This window comes from Neofelis nebulosa, chromosome 6 (genome assembly GCF_028018385.1).
Source record: "Neofelis nebulosa isolate mNeoNeb1 chromosome 6, mNeoNeb1.pri, whole genome shotgun sequence".
Lineage (NCBI taxonomy): Eukaryota > Metazoa > Chordata > Mammalia > Carnivora > Felidae > Neofelis > Neofelis nebulosa.
Window position 1 is genome coordinate 28882472 of NC_080787.1, and position 22585 is coordinate 28905056.

At 47.4% G+C, this 22585-nt stretch overlaps 1 protein-coding gene and 1 long non-coding RNA gene across 3 annotated transcripts in view; one reads left to right on the forward strand and one right to left on the reverse strand.

Moving 5' to 3' along the window:
- SLC22A23 (solute carrier family 22 member 23) overlaps nucleotides 1-22585 on the forward strand; it is a 184851-nt gene that overhangs the window by 136416 nt on the left and 25850 nt on the right. For both annotated transcript variants that reach the window (XM_058733156.1, XM_058733157.1), the window contains exon 5: nucleotides 17652-17779. In XM_058733156.1, coding sequence (XP_058589139.1) covers nucleotides 17652-17779 — 128 coding nt within the window. The remainder of the gene's footprint in view (nucleotides 1-17651; nucleotides 17780-22585) is intronic.
- LOC131513861 (uncharacterized) lies at nucleotides 1020-12868 on the reverse strand. Its single transcript, XR_009262851.1, has 3 exons — nucleotides 12813-12868; nucleotides 4943-5070; nucleotides 1020-4505 (listed from the first exon to the last, which is right to left on the reverse strand). It is a non-coding gene; the product is annotated as an uncharacterized LOC131513861 (long non-coding RNA).

Here is a 22585-nt window from a genome sequence, read left to right on the forward strand (position 1 = left end):
ACTCCTGAAGCCTCCATAGTTGGACAGGATGAAGTGGGCTGCTGGGGAGTGAACAGAGCTGCAGCACCAACTAGCAAGGCCAGCTGTTGGTGACAAAATGTTGAAAGCCTCTCGCTTTCCTTTTAATGAGCAAGTATATATGGTGGGTACCCAGGGTGCTCTCAGTACCTCTAAGAACAGATGCAGAAGCAGGTGTGTAAACAAGGACCATAAGCCAAACTGCATAACACAACATCACCAAGACGTAGGGTCTTGGCTTGGGAGCAGTAAGACAAAGGATGGAGATTGGCCAGAAGGGATTCTGTGGTCCAGATGGTGGGCTGAACTGACAGGGACCCTCCAAACACACACCCAAGGCTGGCTAAGACCCTGCACCAACCAAATATGTACACAGTGCTGAGTTCCAGTGCCAGAAAGGGGAACTCCCAGGGCCCAGACCAAGGAGAATGTTCGAGCAGGAGTGGACACAGACACAGCCTGCATGGCACATGAGCCAGAAAGAAGCTCAGAGAGCTTGAGGTTTAATACCTGCATTGAGGGCTGGAGCTGAGATCTCAGGCCCTTTCTGCACTTTGAACTGAGCTCCTTGAATGAATCCAGGCCTCCAAACTGTGCTGTTCTAATAACAGGATTAGAAAGTCTTTTCCCATCATAGGGACTCCCCTCCAAAGGTGGCTGACACCTTGGACTGTGGGCATAAATGATCCACCCTTACGACAGTGGAGCCTTGAAGTCTTGCACCACACATGACTATGGGTTCCAAATTTCAACCGTTCTCCAAGATTGAGAAATAAGAACCAGTGAAGCTCGTTGGACCCTCTGGGTCAAGAATAAAACCTCCCCTGGAAAATCACTGGAGCCAGATACTCAAGACTCACGTAGAAGAAAATTTTCACCAAGGATGAACTCACAGCCAAAATTCACAGGGTCCACAGGAATCCATTAGGAGGGCCCAGAACTATAAATGGAGAAGTTTGCATCTCAGGAACTCTAGGAAATACAGCAATCTGAAAGAGAAGTGGATTCAAATAATTTATTAAAGTAGTTACTACCACCTCATGCCAAATTCTGTCCTAGATACTAAGGGTTCTAGAGAGGACCCAGACATGTGAGCAAAAATCTCATTTGAAACATACATTACAGTGGGTTATATGGGGGTGGGAGGGAGACCATAAGCCCATAAACAAGCAAATAATATTCTTCAAAGAACCACCACTATGTCTATGAAACCAAGCGGTAGGTAGAGAGGAACAGTGGTCAGGATGGCGTCTCTGAGGGAGTGACATTCAGGCTGACACGTAAGGAAAGGATCAAAGAGAGGAAGTCACACAAGGTTCTGGGTGAGAAAACAGGCAAATGGGAACAGCAGGGCAAAATCTGGCTTCCACTGGAAAAGGAAGAAGACCATTGGGGCTGAGAACAAAGAACAAGCTCAGACACACAACGGGGTTGTCTTCAGCATGATTGGGTTTGTTCTAAAAGCCATGAAAACACGTCAAGGTTTAAGCCAGGGAGGAGTGTGCTCTGGTCGGTGCTGTGAGAAAGTCTCTTGGTGACCGAGGGGAGGATGGCCACTGCCACGGGGCCAGGAGTCTGCACCGGGGGCAGGCAGGTTGCTCACCTGGAGAGGCCTGACTCCAGGTGTGTTTGGGAGTAGCCCCAGTTAGGGGTGCTGCTGGGCCTATGAGGGCAAAGAGCAGCGCCTCGGGCTGTTTCCTGGGGTGGAGAGACAGGGCTCTCTGTGGTGTGGAGGCCCCACCAGGGACTGGAGCATGGAGTCCTATCCTGAGGGCAGAGCTCAGAGAGTACATGCCCAGAAACAAGGTGACCAGCTGGGGGGAGCTTCAAAAAGGGATGGTTTGATCCTGAGGGTAGTGGGATGGAGAGCTCAGCCATGATTGAAAGCCAGCCCGATTGGAAGTGTACGTTTTTTATTAGCCAGGTGTGGAGTGAGGCTAGCAGATCAGGAGATGACCTCCACAAAGAAGACAGGTCGTTACTCTCTGTTCCCTAGAGAAGGGGGCACACCACATCCCAGGGGCCCCACAGGAAAGCACCAGCTGGTCAGGAGGCAGAAGGAGGGAGGGGAACATGGGCAAGAGCCTTCACTGTGGTTTCAGACAGAAGAAAGGGGTGAGGAAGGGTAGGCAGGCTCCAGGTTAGCTATTTGGAGTAATTTCTGCAGGCTGTGGGGCTCAGGGGCTGCCCCTGGTTGTCTGGCATCTGGCCCTGGGGCGATCAGAGCAGATGGACAGCGGCTAGAGTGTGAGAGCCACAGAGGAGGTGGTGGGGGTTGTGGGCCCTGATTGGTTGGTTTGTATCTGAAAGGTGTGCAGGTGAATTATTGGCTATCCCTAAGAATTGGCTGACCCTGGGAGGGGCAGTCTTTCCTCCCAGAAACATCAGAAAACATAGAAAATAAAAGGGCATGATTAATACACAGCCCTACAGCAGCTACAGGGTTACAGAATGCTCTCGAATGAAGTGAGCCCAGGACTAGAGAAGCCAGTCAGGAAGAGGTGGCAGCAGCAGAGGCATGATGTGCCTGGGGACCAGACAGAGTTTGACAGGGGGTGTGGTGAGGACAGGTGAATTCTGGGGAGGATGTGGCGTGTGCATGATTTGTGCCCCACCAAGTGGAGCCAAGATAGGAGTTTGATGTCACTTCATGAGCTGCCTGGGGATGCTCATACCTCCCAGGTCCAGGCAGGACCCACTGCAGTTGGCCTGCAGGCTTAGGTGAAGGGAGAGCTTCACTGGTGGCCCAGGAGAAGGAAAGGATGTGCTTGCTTGGGAGCTGGTATTCCAGCATGCTTCACAGAGTCATATTTAGGCACATTGTCGTGAAGCAAAAACAGAGGAGGGGATTCTGTGAATATTTCTTATCTGAATGAAAATCCTATCAGAGGTAGTGGGTAAATCCACTGACGGATGCCAGTGCCTGAAGCCAAGATCCACACTGCCTTTGTCCCTCAGGACACTAAGACCAAATAGAAGTGCTTCCTTAGTCATTTTTCTTGGGCATTCATTATCACTTAAGTCAGAGCAGTAGAGCTTCCATGCTAATCTAGAAGGAAATCCTATCGATCCATCCTTTTTCCAGAAGAAATGTGGAATTCTTCCAGGGTCACAGAAAACAAATGGAGGCAGGGGGCAGAGGCGCAGATTCAGTAGCCAAAATACTAGAGGAAGGGAGAATCTAAGAGAGCATCTGCTTGGATGTGGAAGTGGCCAGTGACCCCAGAGTGGAAGAAGGGGCTGGTTGGAAGGGCTTCTGCTTTCTGATTGCACAGTGTGTAAAAGGTGTCCCTTCCAGGTGGCTGCAGCCTGCTCTAGGACACACAGCTCGGGGACAGGGTGCCCTTCTCAGCCAGGAGCCCTTGTGGGGGGCAGGGTGTTTGGGGCTCCAGGTCTGTGATAAGCGAGAACATCTAAGAAAACCACAGGGTGGAAAATCAGGAAGGCGATACACAGAACAGGTGGCACCTGGCCTTCTGGGTGGGTCTCATAGAAGAATGACACAGGAGTGAGAAGGTGGTGGACAGGGCACCCACATGGTGTCTATATAAAGTGTTTGGAGGAAACAGCACCAAGTATGGATTCCAAGAGATGATGAAGGTGTTACTGCCGCTCTTCCAAGATGTCAGTACATGACATCACCATGCCTTAACATGTAAATTAGTGATGCTGGGTATGCGTGATTATTTGTAAAAACAAGTGTATGCATGTCAGCTTTGGACCCGGCATGTGCTGGGGAACACTTGTGATACCAGTTCAGTAAGGTCCCCATGAGTGCTGTCATTGCAACATGAGGACATGAGCAGAACATGAGTGTCAGGGTATCCTCATGAACATGGCAGACACCATCCTAACTCTTGGAACAGCTCGGCAAGGGAGGGAAACATCACATTTCACATCTCGAGCCTCCTTTATGGCAGAGGCACAGTAATATATACTGATTTGAACATGTCTTCAGATTTTAGGAACACACTTTTCCCGAGATCAGCTGCAAGCTTCTCTGTGTGTGACACTATATTAACCATTAACCCTTGGATTAGGTTGGTGGGATTATTCCTGGTTTTAGCTGGGGAAACCAGGGCATTTAGAAAGCTTCACCAGAACACTCAGAAGTGTGAGAAAGTCATTAAAAGCTGGCTTTTGAACATCAGTGGTTCTTGTTATGTGGTCCCTGGACCAGCATCATCATCACCACCTGGGAACGCATTAGAAACACAGATTCTCAGATGCCACCCCAGGCATACTGACTGGGTCAGAAGGTCTAGGGTGGGGTGCAGTTCTGTGGTTTAAGAAGCCCTCCAGGGGATGCTGATGAGTGCTCAAGGTCAAGAAATATGATGGGTATATCATAGAAGAAAAAGCCAGATGTCCTGCACACGGACTGAGGAACCTGATGCTCCCCAGATAAAGGTGGTGTTGAGGCGTGAGGGAAGATCTGAGTCAGCTGTGGAGAAGCCACACGTCTTGTAGGAAGAGGTTTCTCGGCTCTGTAGGGAAAGAAAACAGATGCCATCCTTGAGGATCAGTGAGATATCATGCAAGACCTGGCTGCCCAATCCAATTCCACTGTGGAGAGCAAATTTGTCTCGTCATCTCAGACAGCAGATGTCATAGGTATTCCTGGAACTGATGAAAGGCAAAAACTCTGGGTGCTGGATCTAACACTTTTATCCGTACTATGCAAACATAAACCTATACACAAGTATGTTTGGGAGTCTTAAATTACAGCCTGTGATCAAGGTTAATGGGAAGGAAAGGTTTCTCCCACCTTGCTTACCTGCCCTCTGAGCAGGCTGCTTTGGGGCATCTTCCTGTGAGTTTCTACCTTCAAATGCAGGAGGGCATTGCATACAGTTTTCTCTTGCTCTCTTCCAAGACTGTTAGCCAAGTACCGAGTTAGGACGGATTCTCATCTTGGACTCACCTAATGCGTGTTTTGCATGAGCTGCTTCGAGAAAGAACAGATATGTTGGAGAGTGCTTTGTTCAGTGGGAGTTTCATCCTGACGAGAGAAAAAGTGCTGTTGGCAATCCGTGCGATCATCAAAAGCATCTGGGAAAGCAATAAGAAGATAATAAACCGTATGGGAAATAATGAGGAAATTAGAGACGGATCAAGCAGCACTGAATAACACGGAGAATAAGTAATAGTATCAATTCCCCAAATGAAAGATAAACCTTGAGACAGAGGAAATTAGAGCACGCTGTCATAAGGAACTCACAGGGTAGAGGAGTAAAACCATTAAAACCCTTAGGAAAAAAGAATGTGCTAAAAGGGATTTTAATTTTTAAAAATTTCGAGAAAAAAAACCCATTGTAAAACATTTAAATGGCCTCAGGTTAGATAAGTATCCAGCATAAAAATTTACTAACAATTCCAATATGTAAATGGTCCTAAATATCATTGGCTCTTTTGAATATCATCAGAAATATTTTGGCCAGAATAATTCCACTTCTTTTTTAAGTTTTTTATTTTGAGAGAGTGCGTGAAGCAGGGGAAGGGCAGATAGAGAGAGAGAGAAAAAAATCCCAAGCAGGCTCCACACTGTCAGCACAGAGCCCAACGTGGGGCTTGAACTCATGAACCATGAGATCATGACCTGAGCCAAAATCGAGTCAGATATTCAACTGACTAAGCCACCCAAGCGCCCCCAGAATGATTCCAAGTTTTAACATATCTGGAAGGTTTGCTCCTATCCAGGTGCTGCCCAGCATTTTCAATAATTTGGTCCCTTAACTCCTCTCCCTAATCCTCTGAGGTAGGGACCAGGATGGCCTCCAGTACAGGTGGAGAAACTGAGGTACAGGGATATTTGCAGCTTGCCTTGAGGTCCTAGTACTCGTACCTGGAGCCAGGATATAAAAACCTGCAGGCAACCCGGAGCCAGGATGAGGACCACAAGCCTCTTGGCTCAGTCATACGTGCAGTGATGCTGCTGGGCCCCAGGGATAGGACCGAAAATGTCAGGCAGATGAGCAGAGCCCTGGCCCACCGAGAGCAACATGCACCAGGCACAGAGCAACACTTCTCACCAGGGGAGTCTTCTCTTCTAGTTCCTCTTTTTATATTTGTTTTACATTTACAAAAGTATTCCTTTTTAAAAAAAAATTTTTTTAATGTTTATTTTCGAGAGAGACAGATCATGAGTAGAAGAGGGACAGAGAGAGAGAGAGAGGCACAGAATCCAAAGCAGGCTGCAGGCTCTGAGCTGTCAGCACAGAGCCTGACGTGGGGCTGGAACTCAAGAACCGTGAGATGATGACCTGAGCTGAAGTCAGATGTTTAATCAACTGAGCCACCCAGGTGCCCCACAAAGCATTTTTTAAAATCATTGGGTTATCAGTACCTTCCTTAATGGGGGGCTCAATAAAAATTTGTTAAATTGATGAATTAATTTTGCTTCTTGTCATTGTTAAAATTATTTCAAAAGACCCTTAAATTTTTTTTTTTAATGTTTACTTTTTAGAGAGCGGCGGGAGCAGGGGGGGCAGTGTGCAAGTGGAGGAAGGGCAGAAAAAAGGGGAGACAGAGGATCCAAAGAGGCTCTGTGCTGACAGCAGAGAGCCCGATGTGGAATTTGAACCCACGGAGTGTGATCATGACCTGAGCCGAAGTCAGATGGACGCTCAACCAACCAACTGAGCCACGCAGGCACCCTGACCCTTTAGATTAAATTTTATACACAGATACATAAATATATTCATTCCAGCGATTATCAGTCTTTTTTCTTGCCCACACACACTTGAGGGACCCAACACTTTTCTTCCATCAAAAACAGTTTTATTTCAGAAGGGGGTCAAAGTACCACATGCTGAAAACTCTATTACTGGTAAAATAAGGGCCGCAGGGCTCCCTGCACAGCAGGAGGGAAACAGAATTCAGTTATACCAACAGTAAAGTCACTAGAGAAAATGCTTGCCTCAAAGGAAAGTGTAAGAGGTAAATCATAAAAGGCATATAGCCTCTGGGATCTTGAAAATGTGCAATAATTATTTTTACAGGTTATCAGACAGTTAATTTGGGGAGACTTCTAGGAAATTTAAAGCCAAAAAAAATTACTCAAATCCCATTTGTCTACCAGTTATCCAGATGGCGAGAAGATTAGGTAATACTTACCAAGGCAAGTGTGTAAATAAAAATGGTAGCCCACATTTCGATCGTAACAATTGAATGAGCAATTAAAGGGGAGATCAAAATGTTCTCTGACTTGGTGTTTGGGGATTTGCTAATGGCATGGAATTTTAGGGAACCCTCAGGCAAGAGGCTGCCCATTTTTAACTTGTGAGTTATGCAGAGATTGTGTAAAATAATAGGAACCCCTGTGGTCAACAAAACCACTTCCTCTTCAAAGTGGAGAAAGCCTGGTGAACATGGCAACAAGTGATCCTTAAAAACCACGTGCTGTGCCAGAGGATATAGCCTCTGCTCTAAAAGCCAGTGTTACCAACTCCTTTGTCCCACGGTCCCCACACCTGGAATGTGCTGCAACATTCCGTCTTACTACCCTGTGGAAGCTGGGGTGCTTCAGGCCAGCTGGAGGAGCACTGAGCCTTGGAACCAGGCAGACCTCGGGGGGGTCAGTGTGTGCACGCGTGTGCATGTACATGCATGCACATGTGTCTTTTGTGGGAGTGGTGGGGTCGGACGGCTGGGAGCAGGCAGAAAGCAGGTAGATGGCCTCCCAGTGACAGATGTCTAGTGATAGCTGCTAAGCGGTTGCCCCCCGGACTGCTGGCAAGTGTCCACGTGGACAGGAACAGAGAGTGAGGCCAAGGGGCCCAGCCCCGTCAGCTGGCCACTCTAGCAAAGTACATGCCTGGTGCTACGAAGTGGGGGTTCCAGACAGAGCAGGATGACCTCACTCAGTCTCAGAGACTGTTTCTGTTGAGGTTGGGAGGGTGAACGTGCTAATAGCAAGAAGCTGCTTTCCAGAGTCAGGTACAAGGTCAGGGTGGAACTGGCAGGGGCCACCCTCGTGATGAGTCCATGAATGTGTGGCCTCCGTGGGCTCCTTTGTCATCAAGATAGGACCCAGAAGGACAGAAGCAGACTCTGGGGAGAAGGTTGACAGGACTCCCTGGACAGACTGCTACGACAGAGGTGCCAATAAAATTCCAGTTAGAAGCAGGTGCCGCATAAACCCTCTGTTGCTTCTGCCTACTTCTCTCCTCCAGTTGTTTTCCAACATCACAGTTTTTTTAGTGTGATTTGCAAAAATGCCTGCCAAATTAATTCCCCCTGTAGCATTATGTTTTGAATGCCCTGGGTGCCTTATACTTTCTGTGGCCTCATAATTGCTTACATGGATAAATTAGTAAAAGGAGCTGGAGAAAGAGAATATAAAGAGGGAGAATGTGGAAAAAATCAACCCAGGTACACTCAAGGCTACAGAATCTTTTTAGGTGAATTCCAAGCATTCATCTGTTTAGAACATGAGCTGAAGGATGTTTTCAATTTATCACAACTGTTAAGTATTCCGGGGTTGCTTATTTAAAAGGCTAGCTCTAAAGACATTTTAGTTACTGACTTCATTCTGCTTGGCAAAAACCTAAAGCAGTGTTAGAATTTGTACAGTGCATTGCCCTGATCAGTATCTTTTTTAACTTTCAGAAGAAGGCAACAGTCACCATTAGCCCCATGAAATAAATCTAGAGAATGTTGGTGCCTGGTAAGGCCTTGGTGTCATTCCATACCCCCCACTCCATTCTGTAGATACAGGGAAACTGAGGTCCGGAGGGTGATGTGACTTTCCCAAGGTCACAAAGCTAGTATATAAACACAGGGTTCCTGATGTATTTCCTCTATAATTTTTCTGTAACAGAAGAATTATGGCTCTTAGGTGGATACCATTTTGGAAAACATTAGAGACACAAAGTTCTGAGTTTATTTGACAGATAATTAAGTGGAAAGGCCATGTAATTATGAAAGAATTATATTCTACAAAGAGATTTATATGAAGAGTTTATTTGTCTCAGGAAAACTTTGGGGTTTAACCATCCTAAAAGCCAATTTTTATTTGATTTCATGATACTCATCCCTTCTCAATTACTAAGTTTAACTCAAATCATGATTTAAAGTTTTGTTTAAAAAGAGCTCATTTATATTCACTTGCTATCCCCTGAATTGAACTGACTTAATTTTATATATATACATACATATATGTACCTATGTACACACATGTGTATGCATACATACATATACACATGTGCATATGTATATACATGTGTGTACATATGTATATATGTGTGTGTATAAATATATATCAGACAGAACTAAAGTTTTAAAAAAATCCAAGTGAAAGCTTGTTTACAGGAACCAAGCTTATATTATTATAAGAGCTTTGGACCAGAAACTTAAGATATTCTCCCAATTTGTAACTCATTCAATTCTAGACTTTGATTTTATTTTTTTTAATTTTGAGAACCTTTTCAGGATTTTATGTGATAACTTGGTGATAATCTGAAGTACCAACAGCTACAATTACCTCTACATCAGAAGTACCCTTAGTACAGTCTGAGATTTTTTTTTTTTTTCACATACACATTCAGGGAAACTTGACTTCTACAAAGCCTTTCATGACCCTTGTGTCCTTCCCTCTACATTGGATGGCCTACCTGTTGTAAGCTTTTACCTGTAAGGTGTCTGTTAAATGACATGTTTTTCTCTGCTGGCAGGTTGATCATGCCCCGTATACATTTATTCCATGAATGATGTAATGTTGTACTTGACAGTGTGAAGACATACCTCTCCACGTGTATCGCCCTAAAATTAATACTTGAAGATAAAATTAATAAGAGTATTAGCTGTTAATCTTAGTAACCTCTGTCCTATATTTCCTTTATGAATAAATATTCTAGGACAGTAATTTAAAGAGTATAGACATGCTTTTAATGTAGAGAATTGCCAAGTTGGCATCTCATCAGAGCTGGTGTTAAATGTATTAGGAAGAAGACAGCCTAGATAGTATACTTGTCTGTGTCAGGTTCTCCAATTGGGTAGAAGAAATATGTGGTTTTATCTTTAAATGTGAAAGAAAAATACTGACTTCGTAGTATTAGGAAAGGATCACAGTATTGAGTTTTAATTACTGATTCTACTGAGTGACTACACAGGTTACAAAGACCAACGTGCGAAAACAGGTCAATGAATGTAAATCAGATGGGCTTATGACTTAGCCAAATAACAGAGAAAGCAGGAATGAAGGCAAAGATAGGAAAGTGTATCAGAAACAACACATGACTGTTAAATCATAGAGTCTTGTGGTCTGAAAGCATGTGGTGAATTGGGGTTGCTGGAGAAGCAGATAGGGTTCTCCTTGTCTGAATTGCACACAGACACACAGCTTTGAAGAACAACCACCTCATAGTATCAATTAGGCAAACACAGAAAATTTATCCGCCTATGATGACATGGTAATATCAGTTGTGATGCTATTGGGAAAATAAGGTTTATGAAAATAAATTTTCCATATACCTCTTTAAGAGTTAACACTTTAGGGGCACCTGGGTGGCTCAGTCAGTTGAGCATCTGACTTCGGCTCATGAGTTTGGGCTCTGTGCTGACAGCTCAGAGCCTGGAGCCTGCTTCAGATTCTGTGTCTCCCTCTCTCTCTCTCTCTCTCTGCCCCTCCCCTGCTCAAACTCTGTCTGTCTCTCTCTCTCTCTCTCAAAAATAAATAAACATTAAAAAAATTTTTTTAAAGAGTCAACACTTCATTGTAGCTATTTGGTGGGCATCTTTCTTTTAAAAGTTTTTTTAAATGTTTATTTATTTTTGGGACAAAGAACACGAATTGGGGAGGGGCAGAGAGACAGAGAGGGAGACACAGAATCTGAAACAGGCTCTAGGCTCTGAGCTGTCAGCACAGAGCCCGACACAGGGCTTGAACTCATGGATCGCGAGATCGTGACCTGAGCCAAAGTCGGACACTTAACCGACTGAGCCACCCAGGCGCCCCTGTAGGCATCTTTCTAAAATAGATTTTCCTGGTTTTGAAGCAATGTGGTAAACAGCATGACATGCAGAAAATTACACTGATCTAGAGGTCTAAAGATCAAGTTCCAGGTCTGACCCTGCCACTGATGTTACCCTTTTCCCCCAGGAGGGCATGGCAGGGGCTCAGCCCATGTGCTTGCCCTGAGGAGCTGGATTAAGTGCAAATGAGAGACACCCCCCTCAGACTCTGCGGTTTATTTTTGTAACTTTGCCTTTTCTTGGTGGGTGATGAGAGGGTTTGCGTCATGGCACTAGGCACATCTGTGTTATGATGGGATGAGCCTTCACTGCACCTTGATCAAGGTTGGAACATCTGTGTTTTCCCATGTTGGCTGCTGTCCTGCTGTCTTTCCCAAGCCGGTGTGCACCCTCTGCCCCTTGGCCTGGGGCTGTCTAGACCACGGTTGTCTGAACGGGAGCCTCAGAGTTCTTTGAGGAAAGTCTGTGTTTTAGTGGATGTCCTCTGAAAGCTGCAGGTGATTGAGTCAAAGACCCTGTTCACTTGACTGCTGATTCTTGGCTTTTTGTGGAATAATTGAGGCCACAGGGTGAGTGACCTATAGAACAGTGGTTCTGTCATGTTCCAAGTACATGCTGGAAAATGATGCTGCTCACCTTGTTCTGATGTTGGACCAGCCTTGTGTCAGGTGCCCTCAGCCCACAAGTAGGAAGTTAGTGTAGGTCATATCTAGGACCTGGAGATAGAAACCACTATGCACACATCTGAGGGTGATGCTCTCTGCACCACTGATGTAGTCTGGCAGGAAGGGAATTTTTGAGGGTGAAACTCGTATTTTTCACTGAAAGTGGGGGCAATGCAATACAGCAGAAGAAACACCAAGATCTATCAGTGTACAAGTGCCCAGAGTATGATTGGAAGGATTCGCCCCCACCAGGCAGGTGTATTTGCCCCTGGAGGGGAGGACGACGGGAGGGCGGAGGTCTTCTCGAGGGCACCAGGATTGGGGGAAGGGTTCCAGGAGGGCTGGAATGCTTTAATTTTTTAAGTAGAGAATGGATTTATCTGTGATTTGCTTAATGCAAAATGAATTTCATAGCCCAAGCCTTTGATCCAGTCTCCCCAGCTGTAGTTCGGTGGATGGTGGCCTGCCTATGACTGCCAGGAGGCCATCAGGAGAGCCAGACAGGGCGCTGCCTGTGTCATTCAGGCAGGCACTCGGCAGGTGCCCCGCACCCCCCTCATCATCCATGTGCAGCTCCACCCTCGCCTGTCCCAAATTCTGAAGTGCCCAGCCCCCATCCCATCTTCAGCTACTCAGCATCAGATATTTGATGCTTCTGCAGTGAAATGTTTGTGCATTCATGAGGAGCTGTGCCTGAGACTCAGAATGCTCATATCCATTAGGTCTGGTTCTGCCTCTGGTGAGGTCAGGCCAGTTCAGGCTTCATTGCCAAGTGAATTAAATCAGTAAGGTTTTTGGATTTCAGAACCTTTGGGATTCTGAAATTGTGACTGAGGAATCAGGGACCTTCTAACCATCCTGATGTAGCTCAGAGAAGGCCTCAGAACAATCCATCATTTGCCTTGGGGCGAAAGGCCCATCAGACCTGTGATCTTCAGCAGAGGGAGGAGATGTCTGCCTGACAGGGTCCTCCATCCGCCCTTACTGTGCTTTTTGCTCACTTCCTTTGCAGGGTTTAAGACCAGAGCAGGTCGAGTGGAGACTTCAGATTTGCCTACATCCTTCTTGCAGAAGCCCTGGGGTTCATTGAACCACCTGGCTTGGAGCAATCCCAACCTCTCTAGTCATGGGTTCAAATTCACCTCTGTCACTTACCAGCTGTGCAAGCTGGACCATGTGCCTGTACTTTCTTTGCTTCAGTGTCCCCATCTGTAAAAGAGGAATAATAATAATAATAATAATAATAATAATAATAATAACAATAATAATAATAATACCTCATACTGAGCTTGAAAGAATTAAATGCTTGCAGCTTTTGAAACTTCCTGCTCTGCTCCTGGGGGTTGAGGCAAGCCATTTGCTCCGTGGACACTTCCTTCTTCCGGAGGCACGGCCTCCTCCAGCAGCCATCTGCAAAGCTATCTCCCAGAGAAGCCACTGTGGCTTTTCTGCCAGGTTACCTTTCGTGGTAGCAGAAGTCACTCTCACGGCCACTTTCTCACCATATCTACACAGGAGGGGACACCAGGCAGACGTGGCTGCCCACTGCCTGCTGTGATCTTTTATTTTTGTTGAAAATGATCAATTTCTCTAAGGTTCAGCTGCATTCCTTCCAGGTCCTGGGCTGTCAGCCGGCTTTTTAATTTGCATGGTGTTATTACATTATGTACTTGTCAGGAGAGATTTCATTAAATTCCCATAACGTGGCCACACTACATGTTATCCAAACTAAAAAGCCATCTCTGGGCTTTCTCAGAGGCCGATGGTCCAACAAGTTCTTTATGACTTTGCAGTAAATTTAAATATGTGGAGGGCATCACAAAACTTCATTATTCCATGCATGTGCGCATCGGGCTTGTGGTTTTCTGGAGCACCTGAGGAAGCATCACTAGAACGGTACCTCCTGAGCTGCTGTCACCTAAACACCATCTGGGCATGTGGAGTATGTTTCCTTGCCGCAGCCACTGAGGTTAAGGATGTGGGCTCCTGAGTCAGACTGCCTGGATTCTGATCAAGCTCTGCCACTTAACTAAAGGTCTGGACTTTCTATGCCTGATTGTCCTTATCTGTGAAATGGGGGTAGTATTACTCTACCCCATCACAAGCTTGACAGAGCTTAGTATGTGGGAAACATGCAGAAGGGTGCCTGGTGGTCATAAATCCAGCCCTAGGGAAGGTGATTTGCAGTGCCATTTGCCATTGGCAGCAGGGTTGGGTGGCTAATGGGAGCGGGCCCATGTTCTCATGCTCACGTCTCCCCAGAGAGCACTGCTTCTTCACTGCAGGCCCTTCTGGTCAGATGGCCGCCACTCATGAGATTCCAGGGCGCTCAGGAGCCTCTGCTGCCTGGGTCCTGCCACTCTCCCTCTCCTCTCTCTTCTCACCTCACCCCCAGCATTCCGTTTTACCAGCTTGCGGCCCCACCCCTCACCAGACACATGCTGTTTCACATCCTGCACCTCTTCTTGGGGTCCTGTCCCCACACCCCTCCCACAGCCATGCTGTAGTACCTGCCCGTCTCCCTAAGGAGCCCAAGCACAGTGCTGCCCAACAGTCTTCCCTGCACCTCCTTTCTACAAGTGCTCACTCTTCTTGGCCCCAGTTGTGTCCCATACTGCACAGGCTTCTCTCCAAATCACTTATAAATCGTGTGTGTGTGTGTGTGTGTGTGTGTGTGTGTGTGTCTGTGTGTGTGTGTGTGTGTGTTTACTTATTTACTTTGTCCATCTACCTGTTTATTTACAGAGATCTCCTTGTACAGGACTCTGACGTTGTGGTCAGGGATACATCCATTTGGGATGATCAACACATGTTAGAAAAAAATACTTTGGTGACTGAATGGGTGTTTGAGCTCCAGAACAGGCCCACACCCACCTCTTAAATGCAAAGATCATGCCATGCATTTGCAAAGGTACTGTCCTTTAAGCCTCTTCCACAGGCTTTGCAAGTCTCAAAGATTCTCCAGGAAGAATCTTCCTCATTGTCGTTTCTCGTAAAGGGTATTTAATTATTCTTAGCCATTTTTAGTTACCCAAAGTCTGTTGTCCTCAGGCACGATTTGGGTGAGACAAAATAAGTGATAGAGGGTGACGGGGGCAGCCAGCCAGGTGGGGCAGCATCCCTGAGACCCATGAGCCTCTGCATCGCCAGACTGCACGTGACTCCTTCCCCATGGGACTGTGGTCTCTGGGGAAAAAACCTCTTCTCCTGAAGGGCAAGGGCTCTGTGGGTCCTGGTAAGAGGTGAGCAGCTGTCCTCACTGGAGTTTAATGCCTAGACTGATGGGATTTCAGTAACAAAAATGTTGGCTTTTTATGTGTAATGCAGGGCTTTACCTTGAAGACAAAATGGCATCAAATAGACATCACTTTGTATTTTCCCAGAACTGTCACCTGCCTCCCATTCAGGGATCAAAACTGTTCACAGTAAACATCTCCCTACAGTTCTCCACAACTAGCCCTACCCTGTTGGCAAAGCTTTAGGGTAAATCGAGGCCAAGGACCTCAGCGTGCTGGGGACATGCACACCTTGTGTTCTGGTGGATGACGCTCCTTGCTTGTTTACTGGCCCTGTGCCTGGAGCCCTGGGCACCCGGGGATCGGCCTCGGGGTAGAGGTGAGCTGTGCTCCTCCCCACTGCTGCCTCCTGTGCTCTGGGCCCTATTCTTCTCTCATCATGCTTGTTTATGGTCTTGATTTTCAAATTCCACTCCCTGTTGTAGAGTTCCATAAACATTGGATATAAATTATTTTCAATTATTTTAAAAGAACTCTAAGCTTTCTCATGTTGTATACCATATTTTACACTTCAGAGACCACCTGCAAAACCACCGTGTTGTCAGAGTAATACATTAGCTGGTGTCCTGGGATGCCTTTTAACAAGATTCTCCCAAAGTGGCGAAGCATATTTGGACCACCTGCAAACGTGCCCACGTGAGAAAGGCGGCAGCTGTGTGCTGGTGTTGGCGATGGGGCCTGTGCGCTGCCCGCCACCCTGAACGGCACACCATGGTCCACGCAGCCCCCTGGTCCCACGCTGAGGCCACAGCCATGCGGAGCCGAAGAGGCCCTGCACTGTCGCTGTGCCCAGTAGTCAAGTGCCATGGCAGGTGTCCCACCACGTTGGGGGCTGTCGTGTGGGGCATCCGGAAATGGGGGTGCTTCTTGGCTGGCCTGAGGCTCTCTATCCAGCCTCCCCAGCGTTGTTTATAGAAGCACCTTGATCAACACACAGGTCCCCACCATCACCCGCCGTGGGGCCGGCCACTCAGAATGGCCTGTGCAAGGAGTGCTCTCTACCCAAATCAGGACCTAAAATCTACAGTCAGGAGCAGCTTAACCCACTTCTCAGAGCTCAATAACTTGATCAGACAGATTAGAGGACGCAGAAAATGAGCTTGATTTAATAGTTGTGTTTGGGATCCTGCATGAAGAAATGGAAGATTTACAATCCAGCTTCTGGATTACTTTAATTAGAGGCTCTCCAGAGCCTCTCCAGAGTATGGCCAGCATGGAGCAGTTACAATAGTAACGTCTCAGCAGCATTCGCCATGACTCCTTGATACTGTGTAACTGAAGTAAAGTATGGTGATAGCCGGAACCCTGGCCTGATTTCTAGCTTTTGCTTTTCTCCCAGTTAGGGGGGCCACCTCCCCTAAAATAAAGGTCTAAGGGAACATAGGGAACCCCTGTTCCTGCATGTGCTGTCTGTGGCCGCTTCTGCATATGGCAGAGTTGAGAAATTATCACAGAGACCTCGTCGTGTACGAAGTCTAGAATATTGACTTTCACCTTGTACAGAAAAAGCGAGCTGACCCTGCTCCAAACAGGCACATGGTTCTGTTTGGCTGACTTGTAAATGTCATCATAAAAGGAAACTTAGAAAGTGCTTTGATAATAAAACACTAGTGTTTTTTTTTATTATTATTATTGGGATCCTCACAAGATTTCAGACTAAGAACAAACAAGGAATCTGTTGCTAATAAAACTTGAAAACTGCTGTCTTGCAGCATTATCTCAGAGCAGTGTGGCATGTAGTTAGCAGCAAGATGAAAATAATTCTATAGGCAAGTCCTGTGAAATGTTCGAAAACTGAAAATAACTGTCCAGTTGCTCGTGCCGGGCATTTTTTAAACTTAAAATAATTCTATTAATGTTTGTTTTCTTTTTTTTTTTTTTTTTTTTTTTTTTTAATTTTTTTTTCAACGTTTTTTATTTATTTTTGGGACAGAGAGAGACAGAGCATGAACAGGGGAGGGGCAGAGAGAGAGGGAGACACAGAATCGGAAACAGGCTCCAGGCTCCGAGCCATCAGCCCAGAGCCTGACGCGGGGCTCGAACTCACGGACCGTGAGATCGTGACCTGGCTGAAGTCGGACGCTTAACCGACTGCGCCACCCAGGCGCCCCTATTAATGTTTGTTTTCATGACAACATATAACAAAAGCAGCCCTTCAACAAACTGCTTAAACATGCTTTAGAAACACATAGTTATTTGGAAGAGTTTACACTGATTTCTTGATATAATTGGTAGGATGTTATTCCTATGTGCCACATTTTAAAAATCGTAAGCTTTATACTTTTTTTAACTTTATTTTTGAGAGAGAGAGAAAGAGAGAGAGACCCTATGAGTGGGTGGGGCAGAGAGAGAGGAAGAGAATCACAAGCAGGCTCCACGCCATCAGCACAGAGCCTGATGCGGGGTTCGAACCTGTGAAACGGTGAGATCGTGACCCAAGCCAAAACCAAGAGTCAGACACTTAACTGACTCAGCCACCCAGGCACCCCAGTTTTATACTTTCTCAAAAAAACAATTAGACACCGTCCACTGCTATGGTTTGGCTCAGGAGAGTCCTGAGCATTCACTGGCCTTCACTGCACGTGGGTAGGAATGAACACCACCCACCTGTGAAGCTTCCAGGCTCAGGACAGAAGCTGTTCTTCTGGATGCCCTGCAGAGTTGAAGACATTCACCAGTTCCCTTTGTCTCTTTGAAGGATATTCCCCGAGTCCCTCCGGTGGCTGATGGCTACCCAGCAGTTTGAGTCTGCAAAGAAGCTGATCTTGCACTTCACACAGAAGAACTGCATGAACCCTGAGAGTGACATCAAAGGTGTGATGCCCGGTGAGTACTGCTCACATCAACCCTGCAGCCCCACCCAGGTGGGGAGAGGTGCCTCCCATGCTGGACCAGGAGTCATCACTCTCCTACCAAGCAGCTTCCTTAGCTGTTTGTCTGCAGCCAAACTAGGAATGTGGGTGAATTGAAATTCTCTCCACCTTCCTTTGGAGAGAATTGAATTCTCTCCTGATTGAGTCTAACACACTGTGGCACCCCACATAGCCTCTCCAGACCCAGAAGTGAGGCCTGAGCCTAATATGCACCCACCTGTCAAGGAATATTTGGGAGGGGGACAACCTGAGTCTGGAACACAGCCTTGCCTGCCAGTCAGGTTTATATACCAGCAGAGTCCTGGCTGGGGTTAGGACTTGTCTGTACTGTCTCTGTTTTCCCTAGCATGATCTTCATAGATGCCATTGTTGGTTTCTGTCGTGACCTGTTTGTTGGGCATCTGAAGCAGTGGAAAAGTGAAGTATTTTAATATAGCAGTTCAGATCCATAGAATTTGTCTGTGCCAGGAGCATCACCACAAGCTAGATCGGGGCTTTCAGGCTGGGGATCCTATATTAAGTATCACCAGGACATCATTAAAATCCATATTCTTGGGCCCCTCCCTGGTACCCAGAGATTCTATCCAGTAGATTTGGAATAAGCTCTGAGAAGCTGCATTTTTAATAAGCACCAGAAGAAATTCTGAGGTACATGGCACACAGACCTTTTGAAAGTCCTGATAAAACCAGTCCCAAGCTCTGACCCACTGCAACAACCTGACAACCTGGTGTAGACAGAACTGTTGTTATAAATTTCCCAGGAAAATAATCTGCAGGCTCTAAGACAGAACATGCACATCCCCCTCTGCATGATCTGAAATTCTGTCCAACAGATATTTTTGAAACACCTGCTGTGTATCAGGCATCAGGCACTGTTCTAGAACAGAGAAGGAAACAGGCAAAGCCTGGCTTTCGTGGAGCTTACCAGCAAGCAGGGGAAGGCATGCAGTGAACAATTAAGTGTATAATACATCAGGAGGAATGAATGCTATCAGAAAAATCCAGAGTAGAGAGATAGAGGGTGGTGGTGAGGGGTCACAGTCAGATATTCAGGGGGAGCCCGGCTCCAAGGTAACAGGTAAGCAGAGACCTAAGTGCAGGAGGAGAATGGACGTCTCCATTCACAACAGGAAAGGAACACAGGAAATATGAATCACACTGGCTAGGAAGGGCTTCTGGAATCATCTATTCCATGGTTCTTAGGCTTTTCATTAGGCTCCTGATTCAGGTCTGGGGTTCATGGTCAATAAAAGTCCCCCAGATGCTGCTGCTTAACCAGGTGGCATCCTTGCCTTGGCCTGTACCTATGACCTGGCAGATGGGGACAGCAAGGCTGGGCAGCCTCCACCTATAGGGCAGGCTTGATCTGCCAGGCACTTCAGCACAGGCAAGAGAGTTCAGGAAGCCTGGAACCCTTGCATTACTGGATTGAGGAAGGACATGAACCAGGTCTGCTTTACATGAAGAGTACTGAGTGCTGGTGCTTTGCAGAGGGACATCTGTGGTCCCTTTTTATCCAGTGGCAATGATAATAAACAGAATAACATTTACATAGTGCTTGTATGTCAGTCACTTTTCCAAATGATTTGCAAATACCAACTTCTATTTAATATAGAATCTAAGTGCTTCACATATATTAACTTCTATTTCTTCACAGTAGTCCTCTGAGAGAGGTACTAAAATTATCCAGAATTGCAGATGAGGAAACTGAGGCACAGAGAGGTTAAGCATCTTGCTGAAAGTCAGACTAGTAAGTAATTGAGCTGGGACTTGAACCTGGGAAGTCCAAGAGAGGCAGCTTCACTGTGCTGCTTCTGAGAGATCAGGGGGAGCTGAGAGACAGAGATACTACTGTAACTATGGAGAAGAATGAGAATTGGTTTCATTTCCCCTTTGGGGCCATGTTTGCTCATTTTGGAATGTCCAGCCATCTTCCCAAACTTCTCTGGGCCACATTCATTAGCAGGTTCATGTTCTTAAGTCCTACAGTATAATTTGTTTCTGGCATTTCCCTAATTAAATCACCACAATCCACTTCTTTCCGGTTAAAATATTGTCTGGGAAAAGCTTATTTTCTCAATACTAATTACACTGATTCATTTTCCTCCTATTTTTGGCAAGTGGTATTCCATCTTTTTGCCTGTCTTTGCTTATGAGTTCTGCTGCTGTCCCAGCAGGAGGCGGGGGGAGAGGTAGCTTGATGCATGTGACTTTCCCCCTCTTGGGAGGGTTATCACTGCGTTCACTCCCAGGGGACACATGTTTCCCCTCTGCCTCTGGAGTTCTGCTCACTCCCAGCTGTCAAATGCGTTGAAGCCAGTGCTGGGGGAAGGTAGGTGAAGTCTGCTTCATCTGAATCGGCCACTTCCAACTTTCTTAGGCTGGCTTGTTTTTCTGCTTGGAATCTTTTTCCCATCACCTCATCTCGTCCACCTGCCAATACCTGTCCCTTACTGGGACTCACATTAATGAGTCTTCTTCTCTCTGACCTCACTGCCCCTCCCCTCACATCACCTGCTCAGAAATCCCTCAGCAGTCTCCAGGGCCTTCCAGCTAGATCCCTAAGACCTTCACTGAAGTTGCTCAGAGACCCTGTGTCACCTCTGCCTGCCTCTCCAAGGTGCTGCAGCCCGCATTAGGCTCTCAGAATACACCGAATGCCTCCCCACTGCAGGGCTGTCCCCACACTGGGTCCTCCTGCTACCCCATCTATACTGTGGTCAGCTCCTCAGGGACGAGGTCAGCCCTCCAGTTAGGTGTTTTCCCCCATCATTCACGTGCAGCTGTAGCTGACCAGTTTCTGTGGCTCCTTGTTGGGGCCGATCACCCTGCCATGGACAAGAGCTGGCATGGCAGCCTGGGTGTGCAAGGCTGGGCTCCCTTGCATCCTGGCACCAGCAGCAGACCTGACACGAAGCAGGCTTGCCCTGAATGTCTACTGAACAATTGAATCGAGGCCTCCGAAAGTCCGGGAGGGGGCAGGGCAGTTTCACATGGGAATCGGCCATGGCTGCCGGACATGTCACCTCTGGGTAGATGAGAGTCTCAGGCCTGGATGCATATGGGGGTTGGGGTGGGGGCAATGCTCATGCCCCTGCCAGCACATCCTTTTGCATTCATGCTAGAAGAAAACCTGACGTTCCAGAATTGTCCATGCCCTTTCCTCTTTTAAAGCCATCTTGGTTTATCTTTGAACATGTCAGCTTTCCCCAGCAGAGTTGATAGCTGAATTTAGGTAGATAAGCGGATGTGCCTCCTGAGTGTCATGGTCAGTGTCATTCCTGCAAACATTAGTGTCACAGAAAGCGACCAGGAACTGGCATCTGTCCTCACATCCTAATTCCCAAGACTTTCAGCGTCCTCTCAAGAGTCCGAGTGCTGCTGGCCCCAGCTGTGGCCTGTAGACTGCAGCCCACCGTGAGAAGACATCTTGGAGTCAGACCTGTGCTCAGCCCCTGGCAATAGTAACGGTAACACAGGCAGTCATTGGGCAGTGACTCTGCAGGCATGGGTGACACTCTCCACTGGCATTTGATTCTCACCAGAGTCTTAATGAGGTCAGTCGTCACATCATCCCTGCTTGACATATGGGGATGTGGGGCCCAGAGAAGCTAAGTGTTGGGGAGCACTGCTTCTTGCTGCTGATGTGGCTCCATGTGGAAAGAGCAAGCCCCATGCAGGGAGTGGGTGTCCTCTGTCCTCATGCATCAGGCCCTCTCTGGGAAGCACCCCCCCGGAGAAGCCCGCCTGGCCCAGCATTGCCGGATGGGAGGGTGAGTCCCAGCATGAGGCTTGGAGTCTGCCCTTACTGCCCCCTCTGTCTTGTCCAGATGGACAAGTTTGGAAACTGAGGTGAGAAGAGGGTCTGTGAATTACTCCTCAGAGTCCCCAGGTTAGGTAACTTGCCCAAAGCCACACCACTAGAGAGTGATGACACCAAGGTCAGCCCAGGCAGGCTGACCCCAGCTCCCTGATCCTAACCTGAGTGGTTACAGAAAATTTCTCCTCCGGGCTTCAGGCCAGCTGCAGTCACGTGCACAGAGAGGGAGTCGCAGAGGTCAGCACTGCTGGGTCACTTGTCGAAACTTTGGGTAGATTTTGAAGAGAGAGCTGTGTGAGGTGACTTCGCTAAGGTCCATATAGTCGCTCTCATCTGCTTGCTTCTGAAGCACTTACCCAAATGGCCAAGTGCCATCATTTCTAAATCCACACCTGAGGACTGAGGGGCTGTGTGGGGGAGACAATGGGCGCCTTCTCTACTTCTGAGCTTGGGCCTGGGCCTCAGAGCCACTGCCTTGGAGCTTTTAGTGCATGCGATTGACAATGGCTGTGATGGGGGTGGGGGACTGCTATGCTGCTCTTCCTCTTCCTCCTCCTCCTCCCACTGCTCCTCCTTCTCCTGCCGTTCCTTCTCCCCCTGCCGTTCTTCCTCCCCCTGTTCTTCCTTCTACTCCTCCTCCTCCCTCTGCTCCTCCTTCTCCTCCTCCTGCTGTTCCTCCTCCTCCTGCTCCTCCCCCTCCTGCTGCTGCTCCTCCTTCTCCTGCCATTCCTCCTCCCCCTGCTCTTCCTCCTGCTGTTCCTCCTCCTCCTGCTCCTCCTCCTCCCCCCCCTGCTCCTCCTGCTCCTCCTCCTCCTGCTGTTCCTCCTCACCCTGCTCCTCCCCTTCCTGCTGCTGCTCCTCCTTCTCCTGCCATTCCTCCTCCCCTTGCTCTTCCTGCTCCTCCTCTTCCTCCCCCTGCTCCTCCTGCTCCTCCTCCTG